Here is a 20,350-nt window from a genome sequence, read left to right on the forward strand (position 1 = left end):
ACGGGCCCCTGGGGCAGCGGGGTCTGTGCAGGCAGCCGGAGCCCAGGCTGCTCCCAGCCAGAGCCCAACGCCATCCACACGTGTGGGCACGGACCAGGTCAAGACCTTGCTTCTGGTGGGTTAAGGAAAAAAAGGAGGAGGAAAACAAACCAACTGCCTACATCTCTCCCCAAAAGCAAAACAGACCCCTCCCTTCGGCTATTTCCTATTGTACTAAGAGTTTCCAGGATGGTCGAACCAGCAATAGAGAGAGGGTGAGGCCTTGGAAAATGCCGGACTTGGAGCTTTGGAGCTGTTGAATGAATCCACGGTCTTGAGAGCCCGGCAGCTCCCCTCTGTCCTGTTCAGGGCAGCAGGTCCCCTTGTGTGGATCCAGATGCCAAATCCTAAACAGAGTTAACCATTCTCCCTGCACCCACACGTGACCAAGAAAGCTCAGTGCTATCCAGAAGTCAGCATTTGGACATGGTAAACAAAAGAGACAAAGCTGGATCTTGAGCTCTGTGGCTGCTGTGCTGGAGGGCAGCTCTGACTCCAGCACCCCAGCAGGGCAAGTGAGAGCAGTCAAGGCAAAAAAAAATCTAGTGTAAAGACATCTTTAAGGCATCTCCTTTTGGGAAGATGCAAGGGCGGAACATAAGTTGCAAATGAATTGTCTTATATCTTCTTGCTTTGTAAGCCCTGACTCTAAAATAAATGAAGAGAATGTGAAAAACACTTAAAACAGGGAAGGAAAATGGGAATAATTGTGTGCAGTGAAGATGTCTGAGTTCCCAGGGGGACATCCAGCACACAGACCAGTCTCTTGGTGACTTAACTACTAACAGCCTGACCTGGGGCCCAGGGAAACCCCTGGAAAGACCTGCTCTAATCTCAACAGCGTTAGATCGCACTGGATCCTGCACGGCCTCTGAAGCCAATGGAAATACATTGAACACATGAAGCTGAGCGCTCACAGAAATCATGGCAGCACAGGGCTCAAACCAACATAGCACTGACCCCAGGAGATGTCTCGCTCTGTGTTCGCACTTTGTTCTCTGTGACGGTCACTGGGTACACAGGTAACACATGACAAGATGCTGGTATCTCATTTATCTTGTCAGCTGTGCTCAGAGGGATTTCTCACACAGGAATTAATCCCCCATAGCTGAAATGTGAGAAATATGGAAACCTCAGGGCAGCATCTCTGCAGAGTACACCCAGGGAAGCTTTGCTGTTCATTGGGACCTGGTAGCCAATATGCTGTTTTTCTTATGGGTGAAAGGTACCAGTTGACCAAGGAAATCCCCGTATTTTCCTCCTGCAGCCCTTGAGCACAGCTCCCTGCAACACTGACCATCCCCAGCCCAGGCTCTATGCAGGTTTGGCTTGGGGGGGTCCCCCGGCCAAGCCCCAGTGCTGGCTCCAAGGCCAGCAGTTATCCTCGTCCCCAGACATGACTGTGACCTCCTTCAGCAAAAGTTCTGATGTCACCACTCGCTGGCAAACATCATGTCCCTCACCACCGAGACGGGTGGCTTTTGAACCAAGAAAATCCCTTCTTTCCCTTGCCCCACCCCAGCGAGCCATGCCAGCTGCAGCGACCGGTGCTACAGAGACAGGGGGAGATGCCAACTAGAGGCAAGATGAAAGGGTAGGGAAGTCCTTTGAGCCTGTCCAGGGAAAACACAGCAAAAACATCCCCCAAGCGCTTGGCAAATCCCATCTCCCATCATGGCAAAGGCCATGACGAAACGACTGAGTACAGGGGACTGGATTGCTCAGCTCACACACCCATCTTCCACAGTAGCCTCAAAGCACAGACCTAATTCATCTTCCTTTAATCACCAATGAAGAAAGAGTCACCAAGGGATGAACAGACACACTCTGAGCCTTGGACACATAAACTGCTGTCATGTCTTTTCAAGTGCTGAGATACAAGGCCATAAAACTCAGCTCAATATTAACATCCTGTTGCCCTGTGAGCCACCAAGCTCCAAGGATTTAGCTGGGCAGTTGCCAGTGCGCAGGGCGTTGGTGGCACAAAGCATTGCTGTTGCCAACCACAGGAATGCAGCCCGTAATATTTGTGCAAAAATATGCAAGCAGCCATCCCTCGATGTCAAAAGTGTCCTCTGGAAGGGAAAATGCCACTTTCACTTTGGAAAGGCTGCAGGGGTTTGGCTGGATTTTCATGACGACGACAAAAAAAAGCTGTTTAGTTGTGGAAAACCAGGGACCAAAGCAGAGCAGCTCCCAGCTGCACACAAACATCCTACCCTGTCCCACACCACTGCTCTGGCCTTTCCTCCTGGTCTCCCACTCCCCCAGCCTTTGCCTGCACCAGCTGACAAACCTGCTCCAAGAAAGACCCTGGGAAACCCTGAGCTTAGAGAAGCCGAGGCTGGGTAGCTCATTCCTAAAAACAGGGGATGTTCCAAAGAAACCACTGGAGAAATGAGCCAGGAATAGGGCTGGAGCAGCAGAGCTTCATCACCCTGTCCCCTCCCTGCCCCATCCCCACCCCAGAAGCTCTGTGCTGGGAAGGAGGAGGCTGAAGCAAGGCATCACCCGGTGGATGGAGGAGAGGGACCAAGGAGCAGGTTATGATGAACCACAAATACACGGTGGGAGCCTGGTCCCAGCTGCCATGTGGGGGACACTCAGCAGGTTGGGGACACAGAAGTGGGAAAGTGAGGGAGATGCTCAAGCTGCCCAGCGCAGCCTTTCCTCCCTCTGTGGTGGGCATCGCAACATTTTGTGGCTGCAGACACCCCCATCCTGCCAAGGGGTGCATTGGGGCTGTGTAGGGTACTGATGCCCTGGTAGATGGGAAGCATCTGGAGGAGCATTTGCTTGCCTGGGTGTGCTGGGGACCATGGTACTTGCAGCGTGCTGGGGCAGATAGGCAGTGCTGGTCGCTGTGACCAGCCTCAGCGTGGGGCTGGGGTTCCCGAGGGAGAGCTAACAGTGATGGAAGCAAAGCAGAAGGGCAGCCGGGTGCCTCCCCCAGGGACCCTGGTCCCGCTCCTGCACCAGGCAGCGCAGCGACAGCCACGGTGGCTTGTGCAGGCTCAGTTCTCCCAGGGCAGGGCTGCGTGTGCGTGGATCGGGGCCACAACTCCATGCTTTCTGCCTCCTCGGGCTACTCCCTCCCCAGCACTCACAGCAGCGCAGAGCTCCCTGGGGGCCATGCTCTGAAACTGGGAAATTTTCAAGACGGACCTCCAGAAAACTATCAAAAGCTTGACCAGCAAATCAAAGCGTCGCTTAAACACAAAGTCATGTTTCTTTGATTCTGCCTTCCCCATCCATTTCCCCTCCTTCCCCATGTGTGCCTCTGCAGCCAGGAGGCTCCATGTGAGTCATCATTTGTTGTTTCCAGCGAGAAGGGGCATCTTGGCTCCCAGCTTGAGCTCCAGGTCCCAGACATGGCCCCAGCATCCTCCAGCAAAGACCAAAACAAGTGGGACCCAGCCTGGGGACCCACGCGGAACTGCGAGGGTCAGGGAGTGGCCAACACCACTCCGTGCCAGTAAAGGGCCAGTGACTCCAGTACCATCTCCTCCCTTTGCCCCCCAGGCTTGGGCAGGGTGGAATCCTGAGGAGCAGAACTGGCAGGAAAGTCAGGACCCTTCCTGAGGGGCTGCCTGAATGCTGGTGCAGCCCTGGGACCCTCCTGTCCCTCCCATGCCCCCTCACGTGCTGCTCCCAGCACGTTCTCTGCTCCTTTGGCCCCGCTAGAGTCACCTTCCCTCTCCCTCCCTTCCATGGGCACTCATCATTCCCCTTTTCCCCCACTTAACCCATGCTTGTCAGCTCCCTTGCACCTATCCTTCTGTCCACCTATTTCCCTATTTCCCATATATTTCAGATCTGCCAGCTCACAAATACCCCGACATCTGCAATTCAGCAAAGCCCACCCTGAGCCCTGACTCCTTCATGGCCTTTTCCTCCCAGGACACCCCCTCCCCTCACTCCCCCCTTGCAGGGGCTTTGCATGCAGTCACCCATTCTGCAAAACAACCACGAGTTGTGGGGAGTTGGAGCCACCCACAGCCCAGCCAACCGTCAGCACTTTCACCCATAAGAGTTTTTCCCTGGGTGCCAGCTCCAAGGCACAACAGCCTTTTTCCCTGGAAGCCGGGCAGACGGAGAGGGCAACCTTTGAAACCTGCAACAAACGGTCCCCGAAGGGCTCTGCTCTGCCTTACCACACTGTGGTGCACCCACCTCCACCCCACGGCCCCCCATCCAAATACCTTCAGAGACAAAAACTGCCCCGTCCAGCCCTGCTCGGTCACGAGCGCTGCCCTTCCCAGCTGGCCGAGAGGCTCGAGATGGTGCCTGACAGCCAAAACCGGAGAAAAAAGGAGGAACAAGCAGGCAGGGAGCTGAGCCCCCTTGCTCTGTGCCCTGCCTACCTGCTTGCATAAGGAGCACCGCAACTTATTTCACCCCCAGTTAATCAACACAGTGAAATTAAAACAAGCTGGATGCTAAAGAGTTCAGATGAATTAATTCCACAAACCTCATTAGCGCAGGGTCTGACTCGGTGTCCAAATCCTCTGCTGCAGCCCGAATAACAGGCACCCACACACCAAGCCAAGAAATTCTTCGGAAGACAGAGAGGGAACGCGCTGCTTCACTGCCGCAACTTGATTTCCAGCCTTGGCCTTTTCTTTCCGTTGTGGGTTTGTGTTGGGTTGTTTTTTTTTTTTTTTTCCCCCCCCACCTCCCTCCTATTTTCTGTCCCTTTTCTCTTTCCGGTTAAACGTCAACTTCCAGTCCGGTGGGGAGTGCAGGCAGCCCTCGATCCCACATACCTCCCTGCTGATTTCTGTACCCTCCAGTCAAATATCGACTTTGTTCTCACTCCCCTCGCCGTCCCGGAGCTGCCGCCTCTCCCTCCCGGGGGGCTGGCAGGGAGGAAAGGTGGGAGCCACGACAAATGAGATCAGATCCGAGGTGAGGACGAGCTTTATCCCAGCTGAGGAGGGAGGAGGGGGTGCCCGTGACTCAGGGGTTGGCATTCCTCCCTCGCACACCTGGACGGGCAGGCACAGCCCGCGCAGCCGCCCCGAACCCTCCCTCTGCACAAGCACCATCCCACAGGAAAGGGGCCAAGCGGGTGGTGGGAAGGTGCCTGCCATGCGGAGCGTGCATGGAGAGGGCTGCGGGCGATGGGCAGCATCGGCTGCTCAGCTTCCCCTGCCTGCTCGGGGCAGAGCCAAGGGTGCTCCCTAGCCCCCCTCGCTGGGGGTTTCTCCTCCAAATTTCCCCCTGGCATGAGTGGGGGGTGTCATCTAGTAGCTCCTAACTGAAATAGCAGGCAAGTTCCTGCCGTGACAACAACCACCTAGCTGCCGAGCCCAGCTGCAGTACCTGGCTCACAAAGAGGATGGATCCGCATCCCGCTTTATCCAGGGCACGAGCACGACAGCCCACTCCTCATCTGCAACAGATCTGGCTGACAGGCCAATGCAACCCCTTGTAGCACCATAACTGAGACCCACCCACACCTGCTCCTAATGCATCCTACCATGGCCCAAGGAGCAGCAATCCCACCTCTGCATCCAGCCCTTCTGCTGGGCTGGATCTGAAATCCCGTCCCCAGTCAAAGGAACAGCAGAGGGTTTGGAGTTCACGTGAGGGGCTTTGTTTGTCCCACAGCACCCTTTTGCCTTAGAGTCCAGGGTTTGTCACTGCTCAGACCTGGTTGCAACTCCCACAGCGCAGAGTGTACACATACCAGAGCAGATGTGATTGCAGAGGCTGCATTTTAGCTCCCAAATAAATCCACACAAGGAAAACTGCATCCCCTCAGCTTCAACACAAACAATAGGAACAGCCAGACAAAAAAAAGTCATGTATTTCCTGACTTTCTTGGAAATTAAAAATACAAGCAGGGCAATTTTGGCCTCTTCATTATTAATACAGCATCATGGTGGCTGCTGATCAACTCCCTAATGATGGTGACCAAGCATTGATTCAAATGAAAGTGAGGAGCAGGATTCCTTTCACTACGAGAAATAGGAAGCTCATGTAAATATATGTAAACAGATTAAGCCGCAGGAAAAAGGAGGATGTGCTTGTGCCATTAAAACTGCAGCAAACGGGAAACAGACACAGGCACAGCTGAAGATGGCCCAGGCGGCTTAAGTCTAGTATTTCCTAGTTCCTGAACGCTTGGCTTGGTAAACTTAACATTACCCTGGCCCTTTTCGAGATGCCATTTCCTATATTTAAGCAAAAATTCTGAAAATTAAGGAGTTTTGTTGTTCGGGGTTTTTTTTAACCACAACAGACATTTACTGCAACATCAAAGCTGGGACACGAGGCTCTCATGCTCGAGCTACAGCAGCGGATGCTGGCAAAGAGCAGATCGTTACTGCTGCTGAAGGGCTGAAGGCAGAGGGACCCAGTCCGCCTCGGGGAGCCACAGAGGCAGCAGATAGAGGAAAGCTAGGCTTCAGTGCCGGGGCTGGAAGGGAGCGAGTGCTGGTGCTTGCAGAGACGTCTGCTCACCTCCCCTGGTCCTGTCTACCAGCGGTGCCCAGCCTACCTCCCACCACCACAGTTCTCCCCGCTTGGTGTTGGGATAAGCGACGCTGCCAGGCACTGGAGTTAAAAAACGGCAATTGGAGCTACCAGCAAGAAACCTATTACCAAAAAAAAAAAAAAAAAAAAAAAAAAAAAAAGAGAGAAGTATTGTAGCAACGGTTCCTCAACAGGAGTCCTGGAGCCAACCAGAGAAGACTAGGAGCAGCTGGCTTCCACCACAATCTTTGGTGTCCCTGGTTTCTGGATGTCCTCCTTTCTCCACCTGAGATGGAGGATGTTTACGTTGCCTCCTGTAAAGCATCTCTGGTCTCACCTACAGACACTCTGACAGCCCCAGGGCTACCTGACACTATCTCCCTCCCCTTTGTCCTCGCAAGAGCCCAGACAGGCTCCGCTCAGCACCTCCAGCTGCGAGAAGGAGCCCGTTTACTCACCATGGGTGCTGCCAGAAGAGCCCAAGATGTTCATTTTCCACCTTTCTTTGAAAAGTGTCCCCCCAGTCCCTAACAGATCTCCAAGCGCATGGAGCATGAATTTTCCCAGAGGTTTTTAACCAGGCTGCATTTAAGGAGACATTTGCAGGACTGACAAAAGACACTTTTCTGATATCAAGACAATTCCACCACCAAAATTTAAGGCACCAAAGCAGAGAGGAAATATAAATTCTCAGTAAACAGTCATAAGAATTTAACAGGATTTCACTTCATCTTGCCCTTAAAAAAATATTGTTGTTTTATGGGTTGCCTTTCAGGCAACTTCTCCGAAATACTTCCACCAGAGAAAAATACCTGGTGAGCAAAAATGTTGCCATTGTTCAATACCTCACACACACCGTCTGCTGGATCAGGCTTTTGCTGCATGAATCTGCCGTTTCAAGTAACTGAGAACAGGGACTTAGGAGAGGAAGGATCCGCAGATTTGGCCACAGATGGCTCCACCAAAGCTCACAACTGCCTAAGTTGTAGACCTTACATTTATAAATCAGTGATTTTCTGCTGTGGCAATGTGGCCTAAAAATTTTTTCCCTAGGAGTGAAAATGAGTCATTTTTATAGCTCACACTAAATTATTGCTCTCTCTGCTGAGACTACCAGTCCGAGTGTCAATTACTGATAATTACAAGTGGTTTTAGGGTTAACTCTCTTCTTTTTTTAATTACATGCCAGTTCATATGGAACCTTTCTTCTTTCTGTCCTGCCACCATGGTGCACCCAGGGATGGCTCTGGGGCTTTTTCTAGGTCTCTGTTGAGCTGTTACAGCCAAGATCCTGCTGCTGGAGCACATTCATTTCCTTTTTGAACTCTGAAACACCACACACTGCTAAAAGAAAAATAAATACTTGATCCCATAGCTGCACTGTACACAGTATTAGCAATATCCTGCTATCTGGCATAAATTTAAGGAATGCTTAATAATGTATTAATGTACATTAATGTGCACATAATTTATTGCACTGTTATGCTTAATGTAATTACCCAGGTAATTCAAAGTGCAGGATGAAATCCTCCCATGTTCCCTTCCTCAGTCTTTCCCCTAAGACAGCATTAACTACATGTGTCTGCTGTTTTGCAACGGGTGTTCCATGTCATAAACATGTACCTAAAAGAAAATCTCTTTGCTGAACATCACTGATGCCCATCTGCCTCCAGGATGGACCAGCAGCAAGAGGTAAGTGGGCCACCAAAACAACACAAGAGGAAAATGTTAGTAAAGGATGCAGGATAAAATTTCAGCCTACCACAATCCTAACATCCACGCAGAGTAAACAGGACCTTCCAGGGTTACATTAGCATCTTACCCAGCTGCCAAAGGGCTGAAAACACGCTGATACTACGTCTGAAAGATTTAGCAAGATAGCCCACCTTTCCTCCCGGTTTGCGTTGGCTGGCCCTATACAAGACATTCAATAGTGTGGGCGAGAGTCTTGTGAGGAGCCAGCCAACACAAACCAGGAGAGAGGGTGGACTGTCACCTTTTGTCATGGTCTCCAGGCACTACAAGAGGCTACGCAAAGGAGGAGAGAGGTTGAAAGTACCAGCAACTTCACCTTTTATTGCTGCACCAAAAACCAGGCTTGTTTTCTTCCTAATGCTGGAGCATACAAACATGGTAGAGGACAGACAGACAGACGCCTTCTACGTGAAAAGGCAAAAGCTTTTCTTGTGAAATCCTGGTGCTTTGCTGTTTATTGGCAACCGAAAGCACGAGCCCAGTCCCAGCCAAAGACAAGTTTCAAATAAACAAAGACTAAATATTGGAAGTCATCGGTGTCCATGGTTCTCACTTAGAACAAAAGGAAGGAAGTTGAATATAAACAGAAGAACAGCAGCACACGGCAAGGCTCGGAGATGGAAAACTGCTCTGTAAGAGCGAGGCATGAATACACTGGTATAAATGCTCCCAAAAAGGAAGAGACTTTGGTGGAACCTCACAGCCCCTTCATGGGTCTTGCACCTCAACAGCAATGTATTTATTTTAATGTTTGACAGTCTTAGAGAGCCCTGCTGAAAAGCATCTCTCTCTCTCTGGAGGTAACAACTCTGGGCTTTCCTGGGTTCACACATTTAACAGGAGCAAGCAGCCTATACCCTTTGATAACTTCCTGGGCACACTGCAAAGACCATCTGTTTGAGGTGCTTTGCAGAAAGCTACAGCTTCTTCGCCCCTGCGATGAAGAAGAGCTGGAAAGTAGCTCATGCAGGTGTCAGCTGGCTGGACGCCAGCTGAAGCAATCACCTCCACGCTGCTAGAGCCGGTTGTGTCATCGGCAAAGCCTTGGCATGGCCCAAAGCCTTGGCAAGGAAGACTTTTTTTAAGTCCTGGTAAATAACTCTCATAAAACAGACAGTACAGCAGCAAGCCAACTAAAACATAGCTTCAGGTGCTCACATTTTATGGTTTGAGGTGGGGCTGGCAAGGGCTGCCCCTCCCCACCTGCTCTTTCGGTTAAAGCAGCACCCAGCGAGACATAAAATAAAAAGCAAACCCTGAACACACAAAATCCCTTCCCACAACAGCATCAAAGGAGGACAGATCTCTAAATCACAACAAGCAAATAGGAAAGAAAATCAACACCTCAGGGCATGGAGGTGGGAGAAGAGACTTCAGAAGGGAGGGCGAGAGCAGAACCAACTCTGCCAAGGATGACTTCATTACAGCAGCTCTCCTCCCTCCACTGAGTGGCCTGGCACGGCAGAGACACACACTTGAACGAGGAGTTTCAGCTAAGACAAACCTACTCAAGCTAGGAGACACCCATGCTTAAAAAGGTGGTAAGCAGAAAGGAGCCCCGTGGTTTTCAAGGAGCATGAGCCTGTAATTCTCAGACTAATGAATAACAAAAATGGGACTGGTTTTACTCTCCCAGGTACAGTTAGTCTCTCCTCAGGAGGAGGGGTAAGAATTAATATCTAAAGCTTTTAGGACTCAGAAGTGCAGCCTGAGCAGCAGCATAAAGAACCTTTAGCCATGTAAGCTATGAGTTTGCATTAGCGCAGCTTGAACACAGCGTGCAGTTCTCAGGGGCTGTTTAAAACACAGGCACTTACACACTCTGCGGGTCCCTCCAGCTCTCAGCAGCCATCACACAGCCCTGGTATGATCACAGCTGTAGAGATTTCTAACAAGCAAACTAGTCAAACTGAGGGCTTCAGGCTGTGGCTTCATGGGCCAGGAAAGGACCCTTTTCCCTCAGGGCGTTGCTCTTGCACACCTGAAGCTCCCTCCACCTTTCTCTGGTGCACTGACCAACCACAGCCAAGTGCAAGCCACCAACCTATATGATCACATTCTCAGAGGTAGGAAAGAGGCTTTTTCCTAGAACTGTAGTTTCCAACCTGTGTATCTGTCTGCTACTTCCGATAGCAACATGCAAGATAAACAAAAGCAGCAAGCTATTGTACTGGCTGCAAGTTTGTTATACAATGGTTGGCATCTCCACTCCAGCTTTTTGGAAAGGAGAGAGGGGGGAAAAAACCCCCCAAACAACGAACCCAAACCAACAAATTATGCATGTTTCGAGTCGCTTTCTCCGCTGCAGATTGCGAACACTCAGTCACGAGAGCTCAGGGGTTAGCTGTCAGAGCGCAGCCCAGTTCAGCCAGGTCTCTTGCAGAAGCCTGTTACTGCAGGAGTTGGAAAACTGCTGCTCCAGGTGCCTCACGCTCAGCACACTTCAGCAGAGCTAGTTTTAGGAAGTTTTCTCCTTATCCCTCTATGTAGCATCATCAAGCCCTGCTGATCAGCATTTTTTTTGCTCCAGAGTTGCTGGACATTGTCACTCCCTGCCTGCCGCAGCAAGGCAGGAGCTAAACGAGCAGTGTTTCCTAGCTCTGATCATAAAGTCTGCAAAGAAATCCAGAGGTTTGGAATGACTATGGATACTGCAGAGCAAGAAGGAAGAGGGCGCATGAAAGAGGAAGGGGTGGGGTGCCAGGATGTGCGATATGAACAAGATACTTGCCTTTAAACAATGTTCAGTAGCTTCTGTAGTTAAATGATTCATCCCCAAGAACTCCAGCAGTTGCCCTGTGTCAGATGCCAAGAAACAGGCTGGAGCCCAGCTTCATATTCACAGCTGCAGATGGCACTTTCTTATGTATTTTTTTAATCATGTCCTTTTTCTCTTCCTGCAAACCTATTCCTCTGGTTTGTGTTCAGCTGCAATCTGGCAGCAGCTTTTAAAAAAAAAAAAAAAACAAAACCATTCACACACTTTCCTTTGCTACTCTTCTCCCCCTGATATGGTAGGGCATACAAAGAAACAAGTGCTGACATGCTTAACTAGGTGTATAAATAATATTTCCTTGTAAGCAAGCTACTTCACCTAGCACAGCTGTTCCTGGTTAGGATCAAGAATTACCTCTACTGCATTATCAGTCAGATGCAGTTATTCACTTCCACGGAAGACAGTCTTTCCAAATTACTGCAGAAAGTGAGAAACTGAGCAGAAGCAAGAGGCAGGAAGGAATTTCACCTCACAGTAATGTGAACAGTCCGAAAAAAGCCTACACTTGCAAGGGGTTTTTTGTCTACCAGGAGACAGTGACCACTTCTGATCCAACTTTACAAGGACTCATAAGACATTAGGCAAAAGACCATCAGTTCTTACAAAAGGCACAAAATCTTTTCCATTATAATTTACTTAATCTGTAAATTTTGTTAAATTAACATAGTATCCTCAGACTCTCCCACTTCGTGCTTACCACCAGTTAGTTATGGACCGGACAGAGGAAGCGGGTGCACAAGACTGGATGGTACCTCTGGCACCAGGCTGCATTTCTGTGTACTGGCACACATCTCAATGAGAGATTTAATATCAGCTTCAGATTTGCTCACAGCACACATACTAAGGATACTCAATAGAGGAATGTTAGTTGTCCTAGAAGCCCAGCCACACCTCCCACCCCTATTCACAGGAGAAGACAATTGCAGTGATCCTTCTGGTACCCAAAGTTTGTCATGAATCTACAGTCTGAGAGAAATTGCAGCAGCTGGTGCCCACTTTGCTGCAGTTTTACTGTTGTACCTTCATCCACATGTTGTTAAAGTCCTGCTGAACACAGATATTTATACCATAAAACTTTTAAATCAGGTGGAATTATATGAGACATTCTAGACAGGAGAGTCACCTTACAGAGCCGCAAAGCTACCTAATGGCTTGTATTTGCCACCAGAAGTACATCGTTGGCCTTTAAAGAAAACCCCTGAAAACTCTGTTCGTCAAGGCAAGGAAATAAACACCTCAAATAGTTGAGGTGAAACGTGTCATCCTCTGCAGAGTACACAACAGTCCCAAAACAGAAGATACCCCTCAGCCAAGGGAGCTGTTACTGTCTTCCATAGGGTGAGGATGGAGTTAAGGCTTGCAGGAATCAAGTCAGAAGACCAATGCAGAGTAATTTAACAGAAGAGATGTTTCCATTGTGCTATTTTCATGCCTTTCAATGTTTCATTGTTTTAAAAAAAGAGCAATTCCACCATCTCCCCAATTTCCCACACTGCAGTCTCATCAGTCCCCTGGTTTCTCCCCCATGAGCATTCTTGGATACACAGATGATTTTTTTAAAGCTAAAATGACTGCCAAGACAAAGTGTTTAAACACGTTTTAAAATTATTTAAAAGCGGGAAACCATCCTCTTATATCTTCCTTAAGTCTCCATAAATGCAAAGCCTGGATCAGGAGTGATAAGGTATATAAAAACCTGAAAAAGCAACATTGGATTCTAAGAAATTTACACTTCTGCTAATCTAGCAACCTTCTCTCCTATCAGTGTTTACGCACTAGAAAAAACAGGCTCTGGGTAGAAATTTAATTTACTACAATGGGAAACAGAAAAATTACTGAATCTGAAAAATCACAATTTAAGAATTAAAGGCCATTTAAATAATCTGGAGTGACCACTGCAAAGAAGAAAAAAGTCCAAGTTAGCAGCTGTTTCTCTACACAAATGGAACCATTCAAGTTATTTATCCCACCTACCTCAAAACAGTGAGCAAACCACTTCATTTGCTGTTAAGCTCCTTTTTAGGAGACTGGCCTCTATAGATGAAAGTTTTATGGAAGACCCACCCAGGTGCTAGTACTAGAAAGTAACTTTTGAAGAAGTTTAAGATGCAGGAATAGGTTTGAAAAAATAGCATGAAGAACGGCTGAATTACCAACCATTTCAGAACATCCTCTACAACAAAAGTATCTCCAACCAAAATTTGAGTTTAATGCCTCAATTTATTCCCTGTCCAGAGTTTGAGATTTAAAAAAAAATCCATAATGTGAAAACACCTTTAACCCCCTACTCCCCCTCACCCCCTGGAATTATTACATACTCACCTAATGGTAGCTGTAACCTAAAGCACAACAAATGGATACTGATTCTCCCTCGCCAAGACGAGAAATGCAGACACATGAATTACACCAGGTGTTGTTTTTTTTTTTTTAAAGACTTTTCCATTTTTATAATAATTTTTTGCTACATAGGTAAGAAGATTTAGACAATAAAATTTTCAATTGAAAATACTTTTTCACAACAGTGGAGCAAGCAGTAACTGCCATGTGTGCATTTCACAGTACATCACTATCTAGTACGAAGATGGACAATATCACAATCAAGATCAGACATTCTCCTCTGCTTATCTGCTGTCCAATCTCATTCCACGGTAATGGAAGAGTTATCTCTGCAAATGAGTTCACAAATCAAACCTCTACAGCTTATAGGAATCTCCATCCCTGCAAGACGGTAACAAGACTATTTTAGCATAGTTTCCTCAACAGTTCAATTATTTAACACGTGGTCACTAAGATCTACACAGATACGTGCACGGGTACAGATGTCAGTACTATAACAAAGAGTGAGTCTACATTCATAGATGTAGATCACTTCAAGTCTCTGCTACACATTTGAAGATGGACACTGACTAATTGTCTCTGCTTTAATTCCCTTGGAACTGAGTTAGCACACATCAGGGAGGTACATATCACAAGCTGCTAGCAGCCTTTGAGCGTGACCTGGAATACACGAGGGTAATACTGATATTCCTTCACTACTTGCCTTCCCCTTCCTCCCGCCCCAAGCCAGACTTGCAAGTAGGAAAGAAGAACCTAACGCAGTAATTTAATAAGCTAACTTTTACAAGCTGACTCCAGATACTGCCCTCCTCCAGCACGACACACACAGACTGGTTCTTCCCACAGCAAGAAAAGACAGAGGCATTTTCGGCAGAGGTCCATTCCTGTGGGCACACAACTGGCATGCCTGCTCCTGCCCCCATTCTTTCAAAAGGGAACTGTGGTCTGTTTCAAAGAATCTTGTCATCTTTTACCAAAGGTGAAAGCTACCCCTCCCTTCCGAGAACAATGGCTTCAATGACAAGTCCAAAAATCCAAGCCCAGCACATAAGTCACTGCTTTGCCTTTTTCACAATGGTGCCAACAGCTGATATGACTGTAGTTTTGGATCCACTTGCGCTGGTTGTCACTGTGACAACGCCTGGCAGTGTTGCAGTAGTGGTGAGGATGGTGGGCTGAGCTATTGTCGTTACAGGGATGGCCGAGTCCCACTTGCTCTTCCTCTTCTGGGCATCTATGAATTTGATTAGATAAGCAAAAGAGAATTAGCATTATGTTAAAGGTCACCAATCCCTTCGTAACACCCTGTCTTGTCAACTGTTAATATACCACAGCTTGACTAGACAACTTTCCCTCACATTAATTTCAGCATACACTGGCAGTAAACGCTGAGGAGGAAAGGCAACTTTATACCTCAAGAATCAAAAGTAAAACTCTGCACCTGAACTCCAGCCAACTGGGAGGCAGGTTCACTCCCTGCCCCAAAGCATATTTAATTTTAACAGAGCACGCTGATCTCAGTTGCTCAGGTACGGGCACAGGACACAGCCTCCAGTGTTTTTTCTCCCTTCCTCCCAGTTTAAAAGGCAGGCTGCAGGCAGGAGAATGATTTTCAGTCTTTCCGAATCTCTTGAGATGTACGAGTCCCAAGAACACTCTACAGTCATAGACATCAGCAGGTTTCTTGACCCAGTAATAAACCTCTTCACTGTCCCACCTGCTCCTAGTCTTTCATTCCACAAGGACAGCCATAGGATATAGGGACTAGAGGAAAGCTAGTCCATCAACCCCAAGAAGAAACACTTTCTTGCATTATACATACAATCAATAAGGAGCCTTCAGGGTTTCCAGGAAGCACTAATCCCAGCATTATTGCAGCTTAATAGGTACAATCACAACTGTTCTTTACCTCCCACAGTGGTACTGGCTGTTGTGGTTGTTGTAGAGGCAGCGCTTGTTGTTGTACCCTTTTTAGTGCCAGTCACAAACTCAATCTGGGAAGGGACAGACACACAGGAGAAAGGGGAGAAGATAAAAATGCAGTATTAATATATATAGTCTTTTTTTAACCCACATCACCTCTCTATGTTTTTAAAGAACAGCTTTAGTGCCATGTGAGACACTGGCCTCCAAGCTGACTGTCATGCAGGAAGAAAGATGTAGACCTCAGGCCAAAGCGTACTGAAGTCATGATCATTAAGGATTCCTGCAACCCAGCTCCTAAATCAGATATGATAAAAATGTATGTGTTAACTGGTAAAAGCATAGGAATTTGGTATAGCTCAGAAAGGACAGATCCTGGCCATTAAAGAATGTATTTATACAGTTAGAAGTTCTTGTTCTTTTTCCTTTAAGAAACATGCAAGACAAGTCGCTACCTGCATGATTTACTGCGACTGCATCATAGCAGGAAACCTAGCAACAAAAGCTACAACAGCATGCAGTCTTATATTTTCAAAACTGCAGATATGGGCAAGGAAGTAATCAGATACCTGGGTTACTGTGCAAAAAACAAAACAAGTAGCAAGACACAGCATGCACTGCAAGAAAAAAAATACCTCCACATAATGAATATGTAAGGAGCCTTCTGTAAGGTTAGATGGCAATCTCTAACATTAGACAGTTTTCTAATGCCAGCCACTTGCTTAAAGGCAACACCACTGAAGGACAGGAATAAAAATCTTCCAAAGCCTTTTTGGCTTTGGGGGGGGGGGGGGTGTTTTATGTTCTTTTTGGGGGGTACATAAGAATGTACATTTTTTAACAAGCCCAGTTAAAGTTAAAATAGGCCCAACATTTCTGGAAATTAGATGCAAGAAGGCAATATCAACGAGAACAGAAAGCAGATATTGTCTCACATGAGATATGGTGAAGAAATGAAGCTGTAACTAGGCTATGCCTCCAGGCAAAGTGTCACAGATGAAGAAAAAAAAAAGCTGTTCTTTATGCATTATCTTGCCTGTATTTGGCTTACTGAATACCATTTTAAGAGCTCTGGTTTAAAAATACTGACAAAACAGAAGGAAATTGAGTTGACTAAACAGCCTAGAGAAATGGACCTATAAGGAAGGGCAAACAACTTGATCTGTGCATCTTGGAAAAAGACATGCAAGAAGAAAGGACAGAACCAGGGAAAAACAAACAGTATTAGCACAGAGCACAGTTCCTAAGAAACAGCAAAGCAGCAAAACGAAATTCAGCAGGGAAACAAACAAAAACCCTGCATCTCAGTCTCTTTTGGTTTTGAATAGCTACCTTTGTGCGTTCCTTCTTGGCCTTCTCTAGTTTGTCCATTTCAATCTTCTGGGCTTTAGCTGAAAAAGATCAGAAGTTACAAGAAGCACTAGGAACAGTAAAAATCCATAGTTCTCATTCACACACTTCCCATCATAAACAATCAAAAACTTCAAACTGTGTATAGAAAATTAAGCTGCCATGAAACTAACTACTGCTTTTTAATCAAAGCATTACTGCCCTAAATTAATGATTTAAGAGATGAAAACATTGAAGAACCACTTTAAATGAAAAGGCTTTCCAGACTGATGAAGCATCAATAACATTCAGGCACATCCAACCAGAAAGAAGTCGTTCAAGAGCAGCATGTGATGACTTCTCATTTATAAAGGAAGTGAAGACTCTAGTGCAGTTAATTAACCACAAAACACAAAGAGCTAAGTTAGGACAAAAGAAGACTCCCTGGAATTACCTAGTGCCTCATAATATGAATCCTCTGACCAGCCATGAGGATCAAACATGTCCTAAAGAAGAAAAAAATAAGTCAGATTAGGGCCATTTCCACATATACAAAACCCAGTTAAAAAAATGCTTTATGTATTTCTCTTCACTGATGATATTCATTACTGATTTCTTCTTGTATCCCAGTGACACAAAGGTCACATCAGACCTTCTTTTATAGGACCACATTCTGTTGTGAATGAAGAAACAGCTTTGAAGCCAAAAGGATGCTGGGATAAGACATGCATTTTCCTGCTGCTCAGCTTCTATCCCCTCCAGGAGTTTCATTTATATCTACACACTTCAGCTGGTTTTGTTCAGAATCATTATAGCAAAGCTGGAGGCACTGAGGCTCAGTACCACATAAAAATGTTCACTTCAATGCAGACTAAAGTTCCCTAAAAGGACCTCTAAACAAGCATGCTCAAGAAAGCCCAAGGTAAGACCTTACACCCCCCTATACTATCTTTTACTCACTCCCCTGCCAGTCAAAAGTATTGCACCTCACCTTTGGATAATTTGTACCGAGTTCATCAATTGAACAAAACTGGATCAGCTTTTCATAGATGCTGCAAAGGAAAGACAAGAGTTCGTAACACAGCCAGTGAGCTAGAAGTAAATGGAAGCGTTTCAGATTTGTTAGTAGAAAGAGGTTGTCACCGCTTCACACTGCAAGAGTAAAATCAGAACCTAGGAAGCTACGCTTGCTATGATGGATGTGGCATGCCATTAACCACATTATTTCCTGCTTCTCCCAAATTAACCTCCAGCTCCCAGAACAGACACATCTTCTAAATACTTCAACCAAAGCCTGTATATTTAAAATCTAACCAACACACCAACTCTGGTTGTTGCCTCACAGAACACAAAGAGGAGTTTTACTGTTACAGTTAAGATCAAATTATGTCTTTCTCATTTTTGTAAGCAGTAGTACTTCTTGCTCAGGATCCTGTTTCTGCTATGACTCCAACAAAGAAGAAAATTCTCGGAATTTGCTCTGTGGTACTTTGTCACACAGGAAAAGATGGTGGCTCACCTGGGGTTGCGGAACTCCTTTTTTCTCTGAATGATGTAGTTCATATCCATGCCCTCTTTTATTTTCCTCTCATATAGCTTTTGAATTTTATCCTAAAGGAGAAAGATTACAGGGTGAGCCAGTACGAAAAGGAGGAGCACACCAGCTGACTAACAAAAGTGTACATGTGCAAACAAATCAACTGAACCAGTGACCTCCTTGCATGGAACAAGGATTCCACCTCTCCCCTAAGGCCAGACAGGCTGATCAGTACAGACACACCCGCCTTTAACGTCTGAAAATATCTTCATGAACTGTCTGGATGGGTAAGAGAATTGATCTTTGCACCTTCTGAAGGCTTCAGTGATCGAAGATCTGCATTTGAGGCAGTAGTGCACGCTCCTTCTTCCCAGTCTGTTCTTTCCCTTTATAGCTATGACTGTAGGGAAGTAGAAGCCAGCTCTGAGGGGCATAGGTGAACTCCACAAAGGTTCTCCCAAGACTTACAGTGACCATCACACCCACCTTCAGACACAGGTGTGCACCTGAAAAACAGCTGCTGGGCTACACTGCACAGAAGGCAAGGCTCATGGCTATGCCAGGTTAACAGATGAGCAGAGCCAAGTTCTGCTGGAGAACTAAACCCAATGTGATCATCAGGTATTGCTGGTGGTGTCTACTGGCAGCCAAACGCTCTTAGGAACAATGCACTTGTAAATCTCTGCTTGGGCACAAGTGGACAGTTTGATGGAATCAGCTTCTCTTTGCAGACCACTCACACAGTTACAAAGTCTATGGATATCTTACTGAAGCCACAAGCCCCTGCAAAAGGCAACTTCATTGAGTCAGGTTGGAAATGTCAAGCAGTCTACTCTCCAAAAAGTCTGAAAGATTTAAAAATAAACATGATTTTTTTTTCTTCCTCAGCAAGGTAGTGAAAGACCTTAAAAGTATTTTTACTCTGATGATGCTGAAGGGATAGCAAAAGCAGAAACTTTCAGATGGAACATAAACTTCAGTGGTACTACTAGGAGAATATTCTCAGTAATTTCCTTCATCTTTTCTTTTTGACACAAATTTCTTCATGTACAAGAGGCATATAAAATAAGACCAGAGGCTAGGCCTTCAGTCTTTCAGGATGGGAGAGTTGAGTCAATTTTCCTTTGTTGCTTCTGGATAAATCACTTCATGTCTCCCTCCATATGGACAGTCAACTCGAATACTGGACTACTGTCTAAGAGTTTGCCAACACCTGAATAAGAGAGGATTGTTAAGAGCTGATACAGAACTCCTATTTCATCAACCTTAAAAAAAAACTTTACACGATAAATTTTCATCAGGTCCTCACAAAATGAGCAAGAAGTTACACAATCTCCACATGCAGCGCACACATCGTGAGGTTTGAAGGAACAACTGCAAAAAGGCGAATTTGGGGAGTAGAAATTATTAAATAGGTGTTCCCTTTTGTCCCCTCCCTGTGGAGGTAGCAACGTGGTTCACAAAGTCCACAGACAGGGAACTACTCGGTCAACTTTATAATAAGAAATACTCCCTTTGGCAGAGTTCAAGATACAGTTTATTAGAGGAAGAATCTGACAAAAGGAAAGAACAAATAAACAGTAAAAAGCCTACAACATTTTGCATCTCTAAAGAACAATCCCATCTCCTCACTCAAAGTGCTCTAAGATGTGGTTTGACCTGCTAACAGAGGACAAGTTCTCCTTTGATTTAACATAGTAAACTGCTGTCAAAGGGGAAGAAAATCTGCTTTATTCTGTCTACTGTCTCAAGCTCTGTGCATTCCTCAGATCTAACGCACTCTAATTCACTGATGTCAGAACAGTAAAGTCCTCCTACAGCACAACGGGAGGAATGGGTGTGCCCAGGTACACCATGCGGAGAAGAAGAAAGGGTGATCTGGATGGTGAGTCATTCTGAATCACCATTGCACATTAATAGCTTACTCTGTAGAGCATTCCAGAAGTGACTCTTTACTTGTGTTTCTACTGGGCAGATAACTGCAGTTAAAACTCAAATGGGTGGTAGGAAAGAGCAGCCCCTGCTCTTTCATTTGCTCTCCATCAGGAGGAGGAAAACAGCACAGAAGGTTATTGCGAAGTTGGTTACTGCAATTATTTGGGTGTGCACCAGAGAAAACATGCATTTGTTTTCTTTTGCTGCCTCTAAGTTACTCGCCTTCCCTCTAAATGTTT

General features: G+C 46.4%; 1 protein-coding gene across 3 annotated transcripts in view; it reads right to left on the reverse strand.

The window, feature by feature from the left end:
* Nucleotides 1-13,473: 13,473 nt before the first annotated feature.
* Nucleotides 13,474-20,350, reverse strand: part of SAP30BP (SAP30 binding protein) — a 32,173-nt gene continuing 25,296 nt past the window's right edge. For all 3 annotated transcript variants that reach the window (XM_075719700.1, XM_009480208.2, XM_009480207.2), the window contains 6 exons: nt 18,159-18,250; nt 17,631-17,691; nt 17,094-17,145; nt 16,643-16,701; nt 15,297-15,381; nt 13,474-14,621 (listed from right to left, as the gene is read on the reverse strand). In XM_075719700.1, the coding sequence (XP_075575815.1) occupies nt 14,440-14,621; nt 15,297-15,381; nt 16,643-16,701; nt 17,094-17,145; nt 17,631-17,691; nt 18,159-18,250 (531 nt within the window). In that variant the 3' untranslated portion in view covers nt 13,474-14,439. The remainder of the gene's footprint in view (nt 14,622-15,296; nt 15,382-16,642; nt 16,702-17,093; nt 17,146-17,630; nt 17,692-18,158; nt 18,251-20,350) is intronic.

Source organism: Pelecanus crispus, chromosome 12 (genome assembly GCF_030463565.1).
Source record: "Pelecanus crispus isolate bPelCri1 chromosome 12, bPelCri1.pri, whole genome shotgun sequence".
In the NCBI taxonomy this organism is placed as follows: Eukaryota; Metazoa; Chordata; class Aves; order Pelecaniformes; family Pelecanidae; genus Pelecanus; species Pelecanus crispus.